A 17,399-nucleotide genomic window follows, 5' to 3' on the forward strand; every position below is an offset into this window, starting at 1 on the left:
GGCTGGGGAGAGTCTGCCTGGATTGTCCGAGCCTAATAGGCAGATGCCCGATGACAGCCTAGGCGGACGATGAATTGCAAGTGGGGGGGTGAGGCGCTTGATGCTGCTGTTGTTCCTCGCGGCCCGGGCGGAAGATTAGGTCAGGTGCCTCACTCGGGGCAAGATGGATTTAGTTTCATCAACGTGTTTTCGGAAACTAGCGGTAAGTGGAAGGGGGAAAGCCTTGTAAACAAAAACCGACCGAGGGTGAGTTGTGGAAAATGGGGAGCAAAGGTAGTAGGGAAATGCAACGGTCAAGGGAGATAGATAGATAGAGATGACTGGAGTGACTGGACCGGAAGAGAAGGTGACGGTTATCTTTGCGCGGGGCACCTGACATGGGATATCACGGCAGTCGTGACTGGAGGGCACTCAGTATACATCCACCCTCTCTCTGGCTGGGTCAGGTGGGAGTTAAGGTTTCCGTTGCTCAGGCTTAGCGGTAAGTAAGTAGTAGGAACATATCTCATCAGGTGTTTGTTGGCTGTCTATCATGGCTGCAGGAGACGTCAGTGACCCCAGCTTCCAAACTATCGCCGATAAGGCATCCGTTATCAGGCTACTCTCAGGCCACTACACCCGATCTAGACTAGTGGGCCCCTCCCCCAATCTTGAAGAGGGTCCAAGTCTTGGTCTTGATTCTCCCCTTTGACCCTTTCCTTATTTTCCCGAGAACTGAAGATGACCGAGCAGATATAAGTACTTCACATTACTAGAACATCCTATGCAACTATGGACAGACAGTAACTTCCAGACTTCGAACCATGGCAATATATAAATGCGCGTAAAAGTGTGATTGAAATGAAAGGAAGAAAACTTCCCGTTTCAGCAGGAGAGAACAGAGAGAAGCATATAAAGTAGATATGTACATTTCATGACATGATGTGGGAAGAACGGGGCATCGAACTAAAAGAAAATATTCAAAGGGGAAAAGAAAACAGCAAACAGATGTCAAAACAGCAGAATAGGAACACATGAGGCTTGCGCCAGGTGGGGGGAAGTAGGGACAAAAGACATTTGATAGGTGCTAGTACGGTGCGGATGGCCCGTTCAGCAGGAGGTAAATAAGTAGGCCTCTAAGAGATCTGCAACAATGTCTGGTCGTTGTCGGTCGGCGATCCTTCGCTTGTCCATACAACAACCCCCCAAATACCAACTGGAGATTTGCTGTTCGCTGCCTGACAATGTCAGGGGTAAGCCACGAGGGCGAATGAGAAACGACCCAAGCATGCCCACCACCACCAGACATTGGGTATCGCAAGCAGACGCATCCAGCCACGCAACCTCACAACGTATGTTGGTGCTCAATACGAGGAACGACATTGCTTCTGGCCTGCCATCGCTCCAGTGAGCCGAGCAGCAACGTGGTCCAGACGAATCATTTGGTAGCCGACTTGGATTCCCAACAGCACGGCCTTCTTGAGCATACACTTGTTTTCTTTTTAAAGTGATTGCGGCAAACCAGGTGAGATATACGAAGCACGCTAGATGTATTTGTCCATATTGATGAGAATGGTCACACCGTCTTCCACGTAAGAAGCCGTCAGATCCGTATAACGCCGTCCAGAAACCCACAGCCAACGTAACATGCAGGCTCAAGCAAATAACTCCAAGGGCGAACCGAGTAATGCTCATAGTCGAACAAATAGGTACGGAAACCAGGAGGCGAAGATTATACAGCGAACATTAAAGGGCAACAATCCGAATCTATGGGGATGCCCATCCTCCAGCAACTTCGACCCATTCGGCGAGACAACTGCCCTGCTTGCCTTCAACATCCACAATGTCAGTGTCACACCTGCACCTGCAGCCGACACCGTTCTCCTTGACGGGATCAGGGTTCGCCCAATACTCGTCCTCTTCAATGCGCTCCTTTTCGTCCTCGGTTGTCGTCTCCAGCCAGGGGATTCGGGGCAATTGCCGTGCTGGAGCGTTGGCAGGACAATGCTGAATAGTAGTGTGCCGATAGCCGAAGTCACGGAAGTAGTGGATGTCGCTGGGGGACAGAAGAATACCGGCGGCCAATGAATGGATAGGCGCATCACCCCACTAGATCAGTCAGTCAGTTGGCCATATCGAAGACGAGTCAGGTACGCGAGGACATACTCTCTCCATCCAGAAACCTCCACTCTTATCCATCATGTCGAAGAACTCCTCATATTCCTTGCTGCGGAAGAAGTCCAACCGCGCAATCTCGAAGTTACTCCAGAAGTGGCACATGTTGTACTTCTCGCCTTCCATGGCTTCCGGGTCAACATCGGGAACAGTATTTTCACCAGGCTCATTTTGGAGGATCTCCTCAGGGAGTTTCTCTTGCTTTTCCTCCTCGGGCTTCGGCTCTTCTTCTGGTTTCTCCAGGAACATCTCCCACAATCCCTTCGATTCCAAGTTGTGTTTCCGCTTGTAGGCAGATGCGTAACGGAAGATGTTGGGGACGGTCTCGCGAAGCTCCTTGACAGCGATCGTGAAGCCGTAGGTCTTGTTTGCTTCCGCCATCTTGATGAATGGATCACTGATTAGGATGTCAGTATACTACCGATAACGCAAGGATCCGTGGGAGGGTCGTACTATGTGATATCGCAGAAGTACTTGATCTCAGGCTCGAGACGCCAGTACCATTCGTATTTCATGAGCAGAGGGTGCTTGTAGAAGTGGCTATTCAACGGTCAGGATTAGTGGCAGCGGAGTGGAAATGGCTGGGAAACTTACCCGGAATAGAATCGGCACATATGATGGTAACTCTCCATGCCTCCGTACATGATGGCGGCGTCACCCTGCTTCCGAACGCCCTCTTTGGCGACTTCATGATCAACCCAGTCGGGGTAACCCCACATGGACTCATCGATCTTGCCAAACTCAACGGGGGCGCTGGTGTAGTTCTTGACCGTCGCCTTGAAGGCGTCATCAAAATCACCATCGTTCAGGAAGACGTAAGGGTAGTGGAACCAGCGGTTGAAGTGTCTTTCAATGGACTTGAGCGACTGGATAACTCCGTCTAATTCCTTGTTTCTGGCAAGGACGACGAAAGCGGCATTTGCGCGCGGGGCGTCGGTTTTCTCGACGGGGAGACAGCCGGTAGCGAAGACTTTGTCATATTTTTCGCTTATTTTCCTGTCAAAACGGCGCGTGGTTAGCTATCGAAAATTTTGTATCTCGTGCCTAGCGAGTAGAACGAACCTGATAGAAGGCGGAGTACCGGCAGGGATGAGAATACCGCCAGGGGAAGCAGGATGTCGAACAAAAAGTAGTAGGATAAGGACTATTACAAGGCATGGAAATAGTAAAACAAATCCCAGGGGTATCGAGATCGAGGAGTTGCCCTTTAACCGTATCCTCCGTTTGAAGAAAGCGAATCTGGACAGATTGCGGCCTTTCTCGCGCGACGAGTCATCTAGGGGCAGACTCGGCGTGGAGGGCAGCCATTTCGTAACCCGTTGAACGAGGCCCATGGGTGCAAAAGATGGGCCACACGGCTGATTGAACAGCGATGGCACACAGTGATTTTTCAAGTATCAGCAGTCAAATGAAACACGTTTCTGAGATCGAGACCTCTCTTGTCGGATATTGACCCAAAGGGAATCTCGATGACAAGAGATATGTACGTTCGCACGCGAGCGCCGAAGAGCGAGACGTTGGTTTATAATTCACTTTCCAAAGCCGAGCGATATGAGAACACAAAGAAGCGATTAAAGAGTATTATAATCGAGAACGGATGGAGAATCCCGATCTAGACGAAGCGAAGGGTCGAAATAAAGAGCGGCCGGAGGAAAGCCTCCTTTCTCGCCAACTTTTCCCTCTCAGTCGGCCAAGCAGAGGTGGGCAGGGGGAAAGTCGACAGCAACGCAAAGGACTGGTGTCCGGAGCAATGAGGCCGAAGACACGATTGTGGTCGACGAGGTCATTAATCACGATCAGAGGGGGAGGTGGCAGGCTGAGGCTGGGTGGAAGCCGAGAGCTGCGGGAGGGCAACCGATGAGATGAAGGCTCGAGAGAGGATTATTTGGGGATGGGGATGGGTGGAAGTTCCGCCAAGGCCAGGGAGGCGCAAGCGGTCGTGGTCACAGATGGTAATTTACAGCCTACCCTCCAGCTCGGGAGTCGCGGCTCTCCTTTCAGACTGGTATTCTGGTATTGTATTACACTTAGCCTATTTGCGGTAGTCCAACTTGGTTCTCCCTTTCGTTCTTGTCTCGTTTTCACCCTCTTCCCAAATCCCTCTTTCTCCCAAGACCAAATCACTGGCGGTAAATTATTGCTGACTTGGTCGGTTAGATTGGTGGCACTTTAGTAGAATGACCAAAATTACGTCTAAAAAAGGCACTATAGAAACCACACAACCCTTGTACGGTGGTTATTGGGGGGAACTAAAGGGAAACGAGTCAAGACAGCACCACCGAGAGAAAATTCGGGCCTGATGGGTGGTAAGAACTAGGAATCTATCTGTACCGGCCTTACCGACCCAGCCTTTGGTACTTACATGGAAGTTGGGAGAGTTGGTGCATGCAAAAGACCCTGAAGCTTAACCTGCAAAACACGTCCTCCTTGAATCATTCTTAAATTTGGCCGGGCGGAATCTGGCAGTCGTCAGCAAGTGTCAAAGGGTATTTTTCTGGGCCCTTTGAGCTTCACGATCAGCATGGCGAACCACCTTGAAGGGCAATTAGAAGTTGAGAGACCACATTGGATTTCTATTTATGTTTAGTGTTTTCCAGAACCAGTTCCTCTCGTTCGTTAGCTTGGCGCGACCGTCGTCAGACACCAGAGGGTTTAGATCTCTGGTGGCCGCGCTTCGTAACCGCGGGATGCAAACACTCTCCCTTGACCACGCATGTGTGTCTTGGTAAGTAGTAGTAAGTAGGCAAGACAAATTTCCCTACCTAACTTGCTTCAAGCTACTGTTTTGTTTTTCTCTGCCTCTACAATATTATAAGAACGAGAGAGCACCCTTACCTTCTTACCTTCATCTTCATACTTTCATACTTCGCCATGAGCCGATAGAGACAGACGGACGGACATGGCTCGTTCATCGTGTAATCAATGGGCCTGTTAGCAGGACTCTTTCACTGTCCTGCAACTCGGGTCCGAGATCTGACTCGGATTTCGGATGCAAGTTCTGCTGGGGTTGATTCATTGTATGAAATCAAGAATGATTATCTCCTACGCATATGGCAGGAGAATAGGAGATCTGGAGTCGACTAATGGTAGCAAATTATCTAGATCTAGTGTCCAGTTTCTTACACTACTATCTCTTAGGTAAACTCTAGCAACCTCACTACGTGGTTTACCAGGAGATAACTACTCCATACCGTTAGTTAAGTAGATAGAATAGATACTCCTTAGTAGTTCTAGCCGGTGAATTCGGCCCGACTGAGCAGGAGGTGTATTGTATGGTAAAAGCGGGCCATTGGTACCTGGTGGTATTACGAGCCGGTAATTTATGCATCCAGAACCCTGAAATCCCACCGGGACCCACACGTGACCCCGGTCCTAAAGGGGGGATCTGTCAAGGTGGCCTTTTAAGGCTTTCATTGCTGGGACACGGCAATAGAAACGGATGCCCTCGTTAGGATCCCGAAAAGGAACTCCCGCTTGAGTTTCGCCCAGGGCATGGCAACTGGCTTGACAGAGCTTACTTACATACATAGTAAGTCTGATCATTGTCCATCGCGGGATCTCACCAATGACATCACTACCGGGAGAATAACTGCAAGTTCTTTTCATGGCGAGAGGAAGCATCGTGCGGAGCTTCGCGGCTGAGCTGTCACATCATCCAATGCAATCGGTGAAAAGCATGTAGGTCGGTAGATAATTTACCTATCTTTATATGCTACAACTTATGTAGGTACACGCAACATGCATGCCGGGACGATAATTCATCTCATGCACGTCCGTCTTCAGGCATCAATGCTGGTACGTACTGTATGTAGTGTAGTACCTAACTTACGTATTGTCCGTCATGATCTGCAGCGCGGTCAAGGGACTATTCATCTATCTATCTATCTACTACTTACTCGATGCTCTCCGGAGAGTAAGTAATAACTTACAGTACATACATACATAGTCCTATTATTAGCCACTCGTGGGGGCAATCAGATCCGTGGATCTGCCGTGTAGAATTGTAGAGATGTAGAGATCATATCCGTTTCATGATTCACGTAGTTGATGAACCCGAAGAATGTCGGGGGAAGAAGACCTGTCTTTGGAAACTCAAAAACGTGGTGGTGGTTGTGGTTGTTGCGGGAGGGAGCAGATGATAACTACTACTAATAGATAGTAGATAGTAGAAATGGGGCTACCCACGAGGTATGGGAGCCCGTTCCCAGTCACACTTATTATCATTGCCAATATCATCCTATGATTGTTTCCAGCATCTGTTCCTAGTATTGTGGTTGTTCTTCCTCCTCCCCCCTTCCCTTCAAACTGAATCAACAAAGGGTTTCATAAAGGGAGTCTTGCAGTCCCCATTCAAGGAAGGGGGTAAGAGAAACCGGTCCATTGCGAAGGAAAAGGATGGCAGAAGGCGCGAAGGTGAAACAGCAGGGGAAAAGAGCCCGTCGAGGGTCGAGGTTCCAGCTTCCAACGGGACTAAACCCAGATGATCTCCAAAACAGAAAAAACGTCCATGCGTCCCGTTGAATTGGGAAAATTAGAAAAAGAACCTCCGCCCCCTCTCTCCTCATCTCTTTTCGTCCCCGAAAAAAGGATCCCCTTTTTCTCCTCCTAACCCTTGGGATCCGTTTGGTGAGGGAGTTGCGCCTTTTTCACTTTTGAGTCATGATACTTCTTTATTCTGTGTGAACCTAGTACTTACTGGTTGTCGTCACGGCGAGCGCTTCGTTACTTCATCGCATTCCCTCATTGCTTCCCCCCCGTTCGTCGCTTCCCACCCGCTCACCACTCCTTTTGGCACAGCCTCCATGACCCTGTCGGTCGCGACCGACTCTAATCGTCAGCAGCCAGATACTACTACCTGGCCAATACTTCTGCCTACCTTCTTCTAATCTTGCCGAACTACTACCACTCACTATATATCGATCTTTTCTCGTTACAGTTTTGTTAAAGCCGGACGCAGTCCCGGTGTGCCGTCCAGCCGGTATAGATAGCGCTATACACTCCTTCTCTCCGCTCGCGCACCGTTCGAACACCACTTGCACACGACAGCTATTTCCCGACACAGACCTTTGCTGCTAGCACCAGCTTCCTATAATCATGACTCAACCAATTCCCACATCGTACGCACCGGTTGCAGAAGGGAATCCCAAAGCGCCCGCGATCCAGCTACCCGATGGCACCGTCCAGACGTCGGCGCTTCTAGTCCCGAATAATCAATCCGCTCACTATCGCAGCGGCCATGTCAACTTGGATACTTTCTCGCCGGTCAATGAAAATGGGAGTTTCGAATTCGATCGGGTCCTGAAGACTGGAAAGGTGTTTCGTCGCGTGAAGCACAAACATGTTAGTCGTTTGCGCCGTCAGCCGAGCTCGGTCTAGAACCAACTAACTCTGTCAAACTAGGCATTTAGGGCCTCCTGGAAACCGGCATATCTCGTTCTACGTCCCAACCTTCTGTCGGTATACAAGGATGAGGAGGCCACGAGGCTCCGAGCCTCTATCACGTTGTCTGAGGTCACGGCCGTTGCGTCGGTCAGGTCCCCCAGATCCAACCGACAGTACGTTTTTGGCGTTTTCTCGCCGTCGAAGAATTATCGCTTCCAGGCATCTTCGGAAAAAGAGGCCGAAGCTTGGATCAGACACATTCGATCAGAAACCCGCATGGACGAAGACGAAGAGGCCTTCCTCGCCTTATCAAAGAATAGCGACACCGCCGGAAACAACAAGCGCCGCATCTATGATACCACCGACCACTCCGATTTTGATCAGCGCGGACGACCAAGTTCTCCGGAAGTCGGAGATTCATTGTCACCCACTTACCATTCGAGGCGTTTCGCCTCGCCCCATGATCACTCGGGAAATGATATCACGTCATATTCAGAATGGTCCGATGGCCCTGGGAACAACAACGGCGTTCGCATGACATCGCCTTCCATTCAAAACCAGCCTGCATCAGTTCATAGCGACGGCCCTTCCTCGATTCCGCGCAATGAGTCCGCGGTCCTACGTGACCCGGAGAGAGTTGTATGCAACGGGTATCTTCAATGCCTCAAAATCAAGGGATCTATGCGCCACTGGAAGCGACTATGGGTTGTGCTGCGCCCGAAAAGCCTGGGTTTCTATAAAGATGAACAGGTATGGATTCTATTCTTTAGCTACCTCTAGCATTAAGTTCTATAGTCATGACTAACAGTGCCATGTTGAAGGAATACTCCGCGGTCAAAGTCATACCCATGGCACAGGTGATCGACGCTGCTGAGGTCGACCCTATGTCACGTTCGAAACACTTCTGTCTTCAAATCATCGCGGAAGAAAAGTCGTATCGACTATGCGCACCAGATGAAGAATCTCTTGCAAAGTGGCTAGGTGCTTTGAAGAGCATTCTCGTCGCCCGCAAGAAACTGGAGCCTGCGCCCGGAGCAGCAGGCCTCCGTTAAAAGAAGTACACTGTATAACAGATTCCGAAATCCTTCGGATCCCGCCCCTTCTATACATTCTTTCAAGTTTTTCTCGATATCACTTTGGATTCTGGCTAGTCTACTTCAATTCTTACCCAACTATTCTCCTTTGTGGTTTCTATGTTCGCCGGTATTATATTACTTCGCACTTGCTCCTGTTTGATGATACATACCCAATGTTCTTCATGATATTTTGTCTTAATGTCTTGTGATTTTATAACTGATTGTATGAGATGTTGAGACCCCGCGAGTAAGAGACATTACGAGTTGGGTTAGTCTCGCGTATGGCTTGATTGTCCTGGATGACATGAGAAGTGATGCGGGTTTTGCGTGCTCTTCATGTATTTCTTCACACTTTGATTCCTCCCACACAGCACACCTTGTGTCTGACTGTGGTCATGTAATTCTATTTAGTACCAATAATCCTCTCTGTGCTTCAGACATGAGCACATTGTGTCAATGCTAATTTCACTACCAAATTTGCTTCCATCCTCAGCAGTTTCCTCAATCAGTGATAGTAAAGTAAGCCCCTTGCCTACTACCTATCTAACGTACCAACACCTCCATAGCAGGTATAGATACTTATCACCTATCCCTTCCATACTCATTACCACCATCCCCAGGAATAGCCTCATACCCAGCACTAGTCTCCGCCCCAGCCCCTCCCCTCCCAACCACCACCACAGGGCCCTCCCCATCCACCTCGCGACTCTCCTGATTAACCACCAAAAACGACAAAAACACCACTGTAGCCCCAGCCCAGTACAACCCGCTCGCATACTGTCCCTGAAGCACAATCTGGCCCACAAGCGAGAGCGGGATCGTCAGACTCAATCCCACGGTTACTACTAGTGGCGTGGTGAGGAGCATTGCGTAGGCCCAGGCGATGTCGGAGGCGAGGGAGGCGAGGGCGTTTACCTATATTTAAAATTGGTATTAGTTAGTTATCTGTGTATTGCTGACGCGAGAGAGGGTTTGGGAATGTTGGGGGGGTAATACCAAGATAATCGTCCAGACTCTCCCCGTATCAGGCATTCCGACAGTTTCTATACCGAGGACATGAAGAATAATGAAGCCCGGCCAGAGGAGGACCGTGTTGAATAGTCCTACTAAGCCGAAGAATAGTTGCATGTTGACGCGGGATTCGTCTCCCACTTGCTTTTTCAGCACGATGGTGTATACGCCGTATAGGATGGCGCTGAATGCGGCCATTGCGTCGCCGAGGGCGATTTCGCCGGGGGTTTTGGAGGGGAAGGTGCTGCCGCTTCCGCTTCCGCTGGTATTGCTGGGGTTGTTGGGGGGTGACATGTCGACGCGGGATATAAGGATGATGCCGATTAAAGAGGCGATTACTCCGATGAGCTTGCGGATGGTGAAGCGCTCAACGCCGATTAGGGCGCCGAAAATGAGGGTCCAGACTCCTGGGTTTGGGGGGTTAGGTTTAGTGGTGTTAAGTGGTGGCGTACGTACGTACCGCTTGTTGAGGTGAGAATTGTGGTGCTTCCTACTGTTGTGTATTGGAGACAGGCCATTGCGAAGTAGTTTGCCTGATTGAGTCAGTATAGGAAGGATGGATAACTCTACTGATCGCTAGTACTCACGGAGAACTAGTGCTTGTTAGCTTTTGCGTCTTTGATACGGTTTGGAGATTCGGTGTAGCGATATGCTTACCCATAACAAACAGAACTCAAAGCTCAGTTTAGCTGTCGCCTTCAATCCCAGCTTAGATGGCTGGCCCTGAGATGCAGCATTGAACCTAGCACCAGCCCATGTTTCAGGGTCTTCGTCCTCGCTGCGCCAACGCTCCCCTCCTGCATTGTGACTGAGTATACCCCGTGCCTCGACGTTCGTATCATGAGAATCGAGGTGCTCCAATAGGCCCTTGAAAGACCTAACCCGGTAGAGCTTCCCTGCCCGCCATAGTTTCAAGAGCCGTCTAGAGAGAATTGTGAAGAGAGGAAGGATGAATAACGAGGTGTTGATGTATGTCACGAAAAACGGTTTGGAGTATGTATCGTCGGCGAATATTGTCTGTGACACATAGATAGAGACTAAATTAGCACTACACCGGGTATATCATATAATGAAGGGTCAAGAGTAGTCAAGCACATACACTGGCGAGGAAGTTCGAGGCCGTCCATAGGAAGACCACGACGAGCAGCAGGCAAATGCCCAATGTTCGTCTCGCGGCGCCGACCAAGATGGAGCCTTCCGTGGTCTCGGGTGCTTCCATGGTTTCTGAGTGCTTTCCGCGTACTTTCTCTGGCTGTCAATAGCGGGCGATAAGAGAAGGACTCGCTGAGAGTCGAGGCTCTATAGAGTTCCCCGCCGGCGCACGCGAGGTATGATAGACCCCCCGGACCGCGAGTGTTCTTCCTAGATCATGGGCGCAAATAATAAGCCGTACACGTTGAAAGACACCACCTGTTCCAGCAGGCGATGAAGAAGGGGGTGTGGACGGAGCAAGATCGGGGGGGTTCACCGGAGGAGAGAAGGAAACCGGAGGCGGAGTGACTCTGCGGTGTAACCCGAACTGATAACGCCGAGCATCACGAGATGCGCCGAGATAAGCACGCGACGCTTAGCCGATCCTGATCTCCTCCACCATACCACTGGTTCTTTGGCCAGCGGGATCCTCCTTGCTTCTCGGGTTCTAATTGGGAATCAGAACTGACTTTGAGAAACATAGGTCTTGCGTAATACAACACTAGATGTGTGGTAATTGCCTACTTAACCAGCTATACTGTACAAGCTTTCAGCAGATAAGCAATAATATTCCAGACTCCTACAGAACATGATAGTACCTTCGTACCAGAAAAGCAAAAGGGAAATATTAAGCAGAATCAAGACCATCAACGGATATCCCATGCGAATTGGCAGGCAAACACAAGACAAGGAGCGTGACACATGAGGAGCTCCATAACTGTATAAGTGCAGGTGTTCCCAACAGAACAGCTACGCTCTTCCAAGCTCGAAAGTTCATACGAGGCATTGATGTGCTCTGACAAGCACGAAGTGGGAGCATTCGGAGGCGCGTACAGCGAAAATGGAGCGGGCTTGAAGTAGAAATATAAAACGTTCGCAAGGCATGTCTAGTAAAGGGGTCATTAACAAGCGCAGCCGTCACGCTCACCATCAAGGTGGATGTTGATCGGGTCGCTGAACTCCCCACTAAACTCTTCTGCCTCTTCTTGTGCCAGAGCGCTCCGGGCGATGACTGAGTGCGAAATTAGCTATGCATTGAAATCGAGTAGACAGGATGAGTAACCAACCTTCAAAAGCCTGTTCAACGTTGACGGCTTCCTTGGCACTCGTTTCGAAGTAAGGAATGTTGCCCTTCGACTGGCAGAAAGTCATGGCCCGTTTCGAAGATATCATCCGCTTGCTCTCTTCCACATCGATCTTGTTACCAATCACAACCTGAACCCTAGTTAGTAATTGTCTCTACCGGCCGAACCATCGCGCAAATCAGGCGCCTAGGTCAGATAAGATTGAAGGAGAGAGAAGTCCTTACAAAAGGGAAGCTCTCAGGATCCCTAGGGCTGGCCTGGATCAGGAACTCGTCGCGCCAGCTGTCAAGGGCCTCGAAACTCTTCGAATTGTTGACATCGTAGACCAGAACGCAGCAGTCCGCACCGCGGTAGAATGCAACGCCGAGGGACTGGAAGCGCTCTTGTCCTGCAGTGTCCCAGATCTGTGGACAATCAGTTAACTCCCAATTCCCAACATAGCTCCGTCGTCTTCGCAAGCCGGGGAGTACATGCCTGCATTGTCACTAGCCGATCATCAACTAGAACCTCCTTGGTGAGAAAGTCGGCTCCGATTGTGGCCTTGTAGCTTGCGCTGAACTTTTTGTTGACCTGTTGAGCGAGATGAGGATGAGTGGGGATCCGAGGAACAGCTGGGAGATAAGGCCACCGACATATTGGTTCATCAAACTCGTCTTACCAACGCCGCTATCACCCAGAATGATAACCTAAGAGATTCCGAGAGCTATGTGAGTAATTGAAGCTTTCATCGAGGCGGCTTGGCCTGCATGAGTCGGGGGAGGCGAGGTACCTTCAACAAGACCTTCTTCCGTGACGACATGGTGGAGATATGAGGGGGCTGTGAGTGTATGGACAAGTCAAGCTCTGTCTATTGAAGGGGAAAAAGCAAAGAGATGTTCGATATAATCCCGTCAGCGCAGCGAGGGATGCAGTCAGTTGGCAGAGACACCGAGCGAGTCGGGTAGTTGTTGTCAAGTAACAAACAGGAAGAGTGATGGTTGGGCCTGGACGGTGAACTGAGCCGAGCTAACGGCGACGGCGGCTTTCGATGATGCACGCGGACGTGGGCGGTGGAGATGGCGGTCAGCGCCCCATCCACCCGTCAGTGACAAGACAGTCCATTCTTCCCCTCACACTTTCGAATAGTTGTGCAGGTCGCTGGGGTTGTCGTGGTTTAACTCGTTTGGTTCGTTCATTTAACCTAGTGACATCTGTGAATATAGCTATACGTCTCTCCCTCGGCGACTCTGAGCTCCACCATGGCTCCATGATATGAGGGGTCCGCCGTCCATCCGCTAGATAGACTCTCACCTTATCACCACTTGCTATCAAATGGCCCACTGGAAAGAGGAGTACTCCGCCGCGCTGGCGGCTCGTGATCGACGAGAGAAAGCCAGCATAGCTATTTACGATGCTTGTATGTCGATCACCCTCACTTTCTGGGGTAGTCCACATTCCCGGAAGTATTCTGACCATTCTCTGACTATCATGACCCAAAACCATTAGATACCCAACTGGCCGATCGCACGGTTCAGGGAGCAGCGGCTAGCAACCCACCGAGCTCAGATCCGGTTGAAGCACAGCATGTACCATCCGACACTTCAGCATCCCGCTCCAGCAAGGCGCTATCAGGAGCAGGAGCACAAGACCTATCTCTACAAGAGACTCTCCTAGCAACACGTGCAGACCTCGCTGAGGCGCAGCGGTCACGCTCCGAACTGCAGGACCAGCTCACACGCATGACCGCTGACTTGGAGAAGCTGCGGAAGAGAAGCACTCAGGATAGCAGACGGATTCGCTTATTTGAAAATGAGACCGCCCATCTTCAACTACGCTTAAAGGATCGAGATGAGGAGTTGCGTGGGAAGGCAAAGTTATTGGAGGTATGCTGCTCCCTACCCTCCTTTCTTGGGGTCCTTACTAGTGTCGCTGACACCACTTCAGGATTTCCAAGACGAGCTGGCATCGTTGAACCTTCAACTGAATATGGCTGAAGAGCGGTCATCCCGGCTGCAAAAGGAGAATCAAGATCTTGTTGATCGCTGGATGGCTAGAATGGGTAAGGAAGCAGAAGCCTTGAACGAAGCCTCTAAATTCTCATAGAGAGGGCTACGCGACGAACCGACACGGCCATGATCTTTTTTTAAACTGCCCCAATTGGATGGCTTATTGATATATAATACCTTCGTAGAATACATATTATATGCGAATGATGCTGTATCTGTCACAGGCGCACGAGCAGAAGCTATGATTCTCAAGAATTGTCATTATCTACTACGTTTTATCATCCCAACATTATCTTCCCCTACGTATTACATCTTAATTTAGAGGCCAGAGTATTCCTATAGACGTAAAGCAGAAAACTGGCCAGTGTGGTAGTGTTATTGCCATATGCTGATTAGCACTGTTGAATGAGAGACAACTTGATGCCTTAAACCATACCTTCGTCTAGAGTGACGAGATCAAAAACGCTTTTACAGTTCGCAATAACAGGTACGTACCCCTTTCACCATGGATATGATACAGAGATCTATAATGTTAACCGGGTATATACATGGACAATGATGAAAAAGATCGCTTCGAGTTCCACAGCTAAGCCCCATCACTAATTCTTCTTCTTCTTGGCAAGGCGCTTTTGAGCCCGGATATCCTTCTTCATACGAGAATCCACAATCTTGTACTTGCCCTTGACACCACGAGGACGTCCAGAGATACCCCTGTTGTTTCCCTTGGCAACCACCAGCTTCACCTGCTGCTTGGGCTTCTTCTTGGTAGCCCTGCTCATCAATCTCGCAATGGCCTGCGACTTGTCACGCTCACTGAGGGCTTCGTCATCTGCCAACAGTGCAGACTTCTTGCGCAACTTCTCCAGTCGCTGAGCGGCCTTGAACTTCTTACGGCCCTTGGCTTCCATAACCTTCTTGATCGGGCGAGCGTTAATGGCGCGCATCTTCTCCTTGATTGCGGCTGCGGCCGCCTTGGTGATAGGACGGTTCTGGATACTGTGCTTGTTCTCATCGTCAAGGAACCACTCGGGGAGACCATCGCTATCGCGGAACGCAAATCGGTTGAAGCCATCATCAACCACATCAGAAGACTTCTTCTCTCCAGTAGCCATCTGTTGAGCAAGTGCCATAGCTTCCGCAGTGATGATGTCGATATCTATGTAGTAGAGTTAGCATTAATTGTCCAGGGTACAAGGCAAAGACACGCCACATCTGCGAACTTACCGAGCTGCCCGTTCTTCTTACGCGGATCCTCAAGCTCTTCAATATCTTCTTCATCCGAGTCTTCCATCGCCTGAACAGGCTTCTTGGATTCCTTTGCCTTCTTCTTCTCAGACTCCTTGCCCTTAGGCGGAGCCTCCTTCACTTCGATGGCGCTATCTTCATCTTCATCCTCGACATCGTCGATGTCTTCTAAGCCTTGGAATATATCTTGGTCGAAGAATAGCGACGCACTGTTGGAAAGGGAAGCTGACTTGGGAGCTTTGTCGCCGGCGGAGCTAACTCCAAGACCCTCGTCGTCGGAGTCCTCACCATCTTCCTTGTCATCATCGGAAAAGCCATCCCAGGAGTCGGCTTCAAAGTCCTTCCTGGCCTTCTTTGCCCGTAGCTTCGTGTCCCGGTCCTCCTTGCGGTCCTGGTATTGCTCGTACAGGTTGTCAAGTTCCCGCTCCAGACGGTCTTCCTCGTCATCGCTCTCCTCGAAGTCAGACTCGGAAGCACTGTCCTCGCTATCACTTTCAATCGGTGCTTCATGGCCGGCCGCAATGGTGTCCCTGATTCCACCTCTCTCGGCGCGCTTGAGCGAGAATGTGGCATCCTCGCCATTAGGTCCCAGTTGCTCCTTTCCGATATCCATGGGTGTCGTCATGTGCATCTGTAACCGAATGATTTCCTTGCGCTTCCTCTCGTTCTCCTTGCGGCGCTCCTTCTTCTGCTTCGAGGTTTCCTTTTCACGAAGGCGCATCAGCTCCTCTTGAATGGCCAGCTCGTCATCCATAGGAGCGACCTCCGCCACTTCTTCGGTCTCATCCTCCTTGGCTTGACCGCCCTTCTTCACAGCGAGACCGAACTGCTCCCGCACCTTCAGTCGCCACCTGAGCAGGTTCCTGAATTCCTTCTTACCCAGAACCTTGAGATCCTCACAGCAGGCTTTGATTTCGTCGGTCGTCTCTTCTAGTCTCTCCAGAGTGGCGAGGGCAAGGTCACCACTTGGGGACTGTTGGAAGCTAAGTTTGTTGCATGAACCCAGGATGGCAATGGGATCAGTGGTGTTGATGAATTCAGTAACCGGGACCTCCTTGAATTGCGTGTAATCGCCCTCTTCGTAACCCTCTCTCTTGCGCTTCTTCTTCTCCGGGTTGAACACCTTGGCCTCGTTGTTGGGGGTAGGGTCCGCAAGTTCTGCAAAGACGTGCTTGGGATCGAGGAACTTCGGGTCAATGCGCTTTGGTGCCTTGTAATTGCGACAAACAACGAAGATTTCTGCAGAAACGTTTCGAGAAGACGGAGGTTTCGTCGCCTCCACGGACGCAAAGAGTTGCTTGAAAACCCACAGGAGCGGATTGTAGTCCTTGGATCTGAAGACCTTCGTGACGAATGTACCACCTTCCGCCAAGAACTCCGTAGCCAACTTCAAAGACTGCAACACCAGCTCTGCCTGAGAGAAAGCATCCTGAACCCAGGCGGTACCGACATTGGGAGCACCATCGTGAAGTACGGTATCGGCCTTCCAGTGCTTCAGGTGCTGTCTGATTGTTGTGCGACACTTCTCGGTCGTAATATCGCTCTGGAAAGTGATGACTCGGGGGATCGGCTTAATAGGCGCAAGATCGACACCGACAATGATACTCTGTGCGGGCATGCATTCTGCAGCAACTTGACACCACGACTGTGTTGCGAAAGTAGTCAGCCACCGGACTCGGCGTTAAAAATCACACTGATGGGTTGTACTCACACCGGGTGCCGCGCAAAGATCGAGAACGACTTTGCTCTTCTCCAAAAAGCCATACTTCTTGTTCAGCTGGATCAGCTTGAAAGCAGCTCTCGCTCTGTAACCCTTCTCCTTCGCCAGGCGATACCACTTATCCAAACGACCTTTACCATGCTAAGTCATTGTCAGTACTGGGATTCCCATGACCGCGGGACAGACCAAGGCCGCATTACCTTCTTTTGAATCGCCATCTTGACAGATGGGAGGTCGAGGCACACTCGACGAGAAAACGAAACCGCTAAACAGAAGACAGCGGATGCAAGTGGGTAGGAATGGTGAAAGCGGTACAAAAGAATGTATCCAGGAAAAAAAGTTATCGGGCGGCCTGGATGGATCCTTTCCTGGTCTTCTCCACATCGGCCCCGAAAAATAAAAATTTCCCCTTCCAGCCCGGATGCATGTGGCGGTGCAGGAGCACCAGCACACCAGCCACAGCACACCAGCACAACCAGTTCACCGCCTGAGGCGGCGAGGCAAACAAAGACGGTCAGCGGAGAGCATGTGACGTGATGTCAGGCGTGAT

General features: G+C 50.5%; 7 protein-coding genes across 7 annotated transcripts; 2 read left to right on the plus strand and 5 right to left on the minus strand.

Moving 5' to 3' along the window:
• Nucleotides 1-922: 922 nt before the first annotated feature.
• Nucleotides 923-1,870, minus strand: BO85DRAFT_155121 (uncharacterized protein). Its single transcript, XM_025654177.1, has one exon. The coding sequence runs from the start codon at nt 1,672-1,674 to the stop codon at nt 1,090-1,092; it is 585 nt and encodes a 194-aa protein (XP_025511518.1). The 5' UTR covers nt 1,675-1,870; the 3' UTR covers nt 923-1,089.
• On the minus strand, nt 1,569-3,611 carry BO85DRAFT_155125 (glycosyltransferase family 15 protein). Its single transcript, XM_025654178.1, has 5 exons — nt 3,217-3,611; nt 2,749-3,150; nt 2,608-2,694; nt 2,146-2,551; nt 1,569-2,088 (listed from the first exon to the last, which is right to left on the minus strand). The coding sequence occupies exons 1-5, from the start codon at nt 3,486-3,488 to the stop codon at nt 1,747-1,749; spliced, it is 1,509 nt and encodes a 502-aa protein (XP_025511519.1). The 5' UTR covers nt 3,489-3,611; the 3' UTR covers nt 1,569-1,746.
• A 3,637-nt stretch (nt 3,612-7,248) lies between these two features.
• Nucleotides 7,249-8,588, plus strand: BO85DRAFT_381306 (PH domain-containing protein; the record flags this gene model as incomplete). The annotated part of the gene is made up of 3 exons (XM_025656411.1): nt 7,249-7,494; nt 7,555-8,286; nt 8,358-8,588. 3 exons carry the CDS (start codon nt 7,249-7,251, stop codon nt 8,586-8,588), a joined length of 1,209 nt encoding a protein of 402 aa, XP_025511520.1.
• A 193-nt stretch (nt 8,589-8,781) lies between these two features.
• BO85DRAFT_405769 (DMT family transporter) lies at nt 8,782-11,082 on the minus strand. The gene is made up of 6 exons (XM_025657311.1): nt 10,723-11,082; nt 10,281-10,640; nt 10,211-10,216; nt 10,084-10,156; nt 9,609-10,030; nt 8,782-9,527 (listed from the first exon to the last, which is right to left on the minus strand). The coding sequence occupies exons 1-6, from the start codon at nt 10,840-10,842 to the stop codon at nt 9,195-9,197; spliced, it is 1,314 nt and encodes a 437-aa protein (XP_025511521.1). The 5' UTR covers nt 10,843-11,082; the 3' UTR covers nt 8,782-9,194.
• A 218-nt stretch (nt 11,083-11,300) lies between these two features.
• Nucleotides 11,301-12,854, minus strand: rab7 (Rab family GTPase YPT7). Its single transcript, XM_025665363.1, has 6 exons — nt 12,669-12,854; nt 12,532-12,585; nt 12,374-12,469; nt 12,124-12,303; nt 11,882-12,029; nt 11,301-11,826 (listed from the first exon to the last, which is right to left on the minus strand). The coding sequence occupies exons 1-6, from the start codon at nt 12,696-12,698 to the stop codon at nt 11,717-11,719; spliced, it is 618 nt and encodes a 205-aa protein (XP_025511522.1). The 5' UTR covers nt 12,699-12,854; the 3' UTR covers nt 11,301-11,716.
• Nucleotides 12,855-13,013: 159 nt separating this feature from the next.
• Nucleotides 13,014-14,171, plus strand: BO85DRAFT_453100 (ATG16 family protein). The gene is made up of 3 exons (XM_025660985.1): nt 13,014-13,295; nt 13,385-13,761; nt 13,823-14,171. Exons 1-3 carry the CDS (start codon nt 13,211-13,213, stop codon nt 13,979-13,981), a joined length of 621 nt encoding a protein of 206 aa, XP_025511523.1. The 5' UTR covers nt 13,014-13,210; the 3' UTR covers nt 13,982-14,171.
• A 98-nt stretch (nt 14,172-14,269) lies between these two features.
• Nucleotides 14,270-17,376, minus strand: spb1 (rRNA methyltransferase spb1). The gene is made up of 4 exons (XM_025657312.1): nt 17,050-17,376; nt 16,841-16,990; nt 15,109-16,774; nt 14,270-15,040 (listed from the first exon to the last, which is right to left on the minus strand). Exons 1-4 carry the CDS (start codon nt 17,065-17,067, stop codon nt 14,484-14,486), a joined length of 2,391 nt encoding a protein of 796 aa, XP_025511524.1. The 5' UTR covers nt 17,068-17,376; the 3' UTR covers nt 14,270-14,483.
• Nucleotides 17,377-17,399: the final 23 nt, after the last annotated feature.

This window comes from Aspergillus piperis (assembly GCF_003184755.1).
Source record: "Aspergillus piperis CBS 112811 unplaced genomic scaffold BO85scaffold_23, whole genome shotgun sequence".
NCBI lineage: Eukaryota > Fungi > Ascomycota > Eurotiomycetes > Eurotiales > Aspergillaceae > Aspergillus > Aspergillus piperis.

Bases quoted from the DNA above. Each gene is read 5' to 3' on its own strand.
- BO85DRAFT_155121 (XM_025654177.1), bottom strand. From the start codon at position 1,674: ATGAGCATTACTCGGTTCGCCCTTGGAGTTATTTGCTTGAGCCTGCAT.
- BO85DRAFT_155125 (XM_025654178.1), bottom strand. From the start codon at position 3,488: ATGGGCCTCGTTCAACGGGTTACGAAATGGCTGCCCTCCACGCCGAGT. The intron at 2,695-2,748 runs GTAAGTTTCCCA...ACCGTTGAATAG, and splicing joins ATGTGCCGATTCTATTCCGG to CCACTTCTACAAGCACCCTC. The intron at 2,552-2,607 runs GTACGACCCTCC...CATCCTAATCAG, and splicing joins TACTTCTGCGATATCACATA to TGATCCATTCATCAAGATGG.
- BO85DRAFT_405769 (XM_025657311.1), bottom strand. From the start codon at position 10,842: ATGGAAGCACCCGAGACCACGGAAGGCTCCATCTTGGTCGGCGCCGCG. The intron at 10,031-10,083 runs GTACGTACGTAC...CCCCAAACCCAG, and splicing joins AATTCTCACCTCAACAAGCG to GAGTCTGGACCCTCATTTTC. The intron at 9,528-9,608 runs GTATTACCCCCC...TTTTAAATATAG, and splicing joins GAGTCTGGACGATTATCTTG to GTAAACGCCCTCGCCTCCCT.
- rab7 (XM_025665363.1), bottom strand. From the start codon at position 12,698: ATGTCGTCACGGAAGAAGGTCTTGTTGAAG. The intron at 12,586-12,668 runs GTACCTCGCCTC...GGAATCTCTTAG, and splicing joins GGAAGAAGGTCTTGTTGAAG to GTTATCATTCTGGGTGATAG. The intron at 12,030-12,123 runs GTAAGGACTTCT...ACTAGGGTTCAG, and splicing joins ATCCTGAGAGCTTCCCTTTT to GTTGTGATTGGTAACAAGAT.
- BO85DRAFT_453100 (XM_025660985.1), top strand. From the start codon at position 13,211: ATGGCCCACTGGAAAGAGGAGTACTCCGCCGCGCTGGCGGCTCGTGAT. The intron at 13,296-13,384 runs GTATGTCGATCA...CAAAACCATTAG, and splicing joins CATAGCTATTTACGATGCTT to ATACCCAACTGGCCGATCGC. The intron at 13,762-13,822 runs GTATGCTGCTCC...ACACCACTTCAG, and splicing joins GGAAGGCAAAGTTATTGGAG to GATTTCCAAGACGAGCTGGC.
- spb1 (XM_025657312.1), bottom strand. The intron at 16,775-16,840 runs GTGAGTACAACC...TTCGCAACACAG, and splicing joins ATCTTTGCGCGGCACCCGGT to TCGTGGTGTCAAGTTGCTGC. The intron at 15,041-15,108 runs GTAAGTTCGCAG...TCTACTACATAG, and splicing joins TAAGAAGAACGGGCAGCTCG to ATATCGACATCATCACTGCG.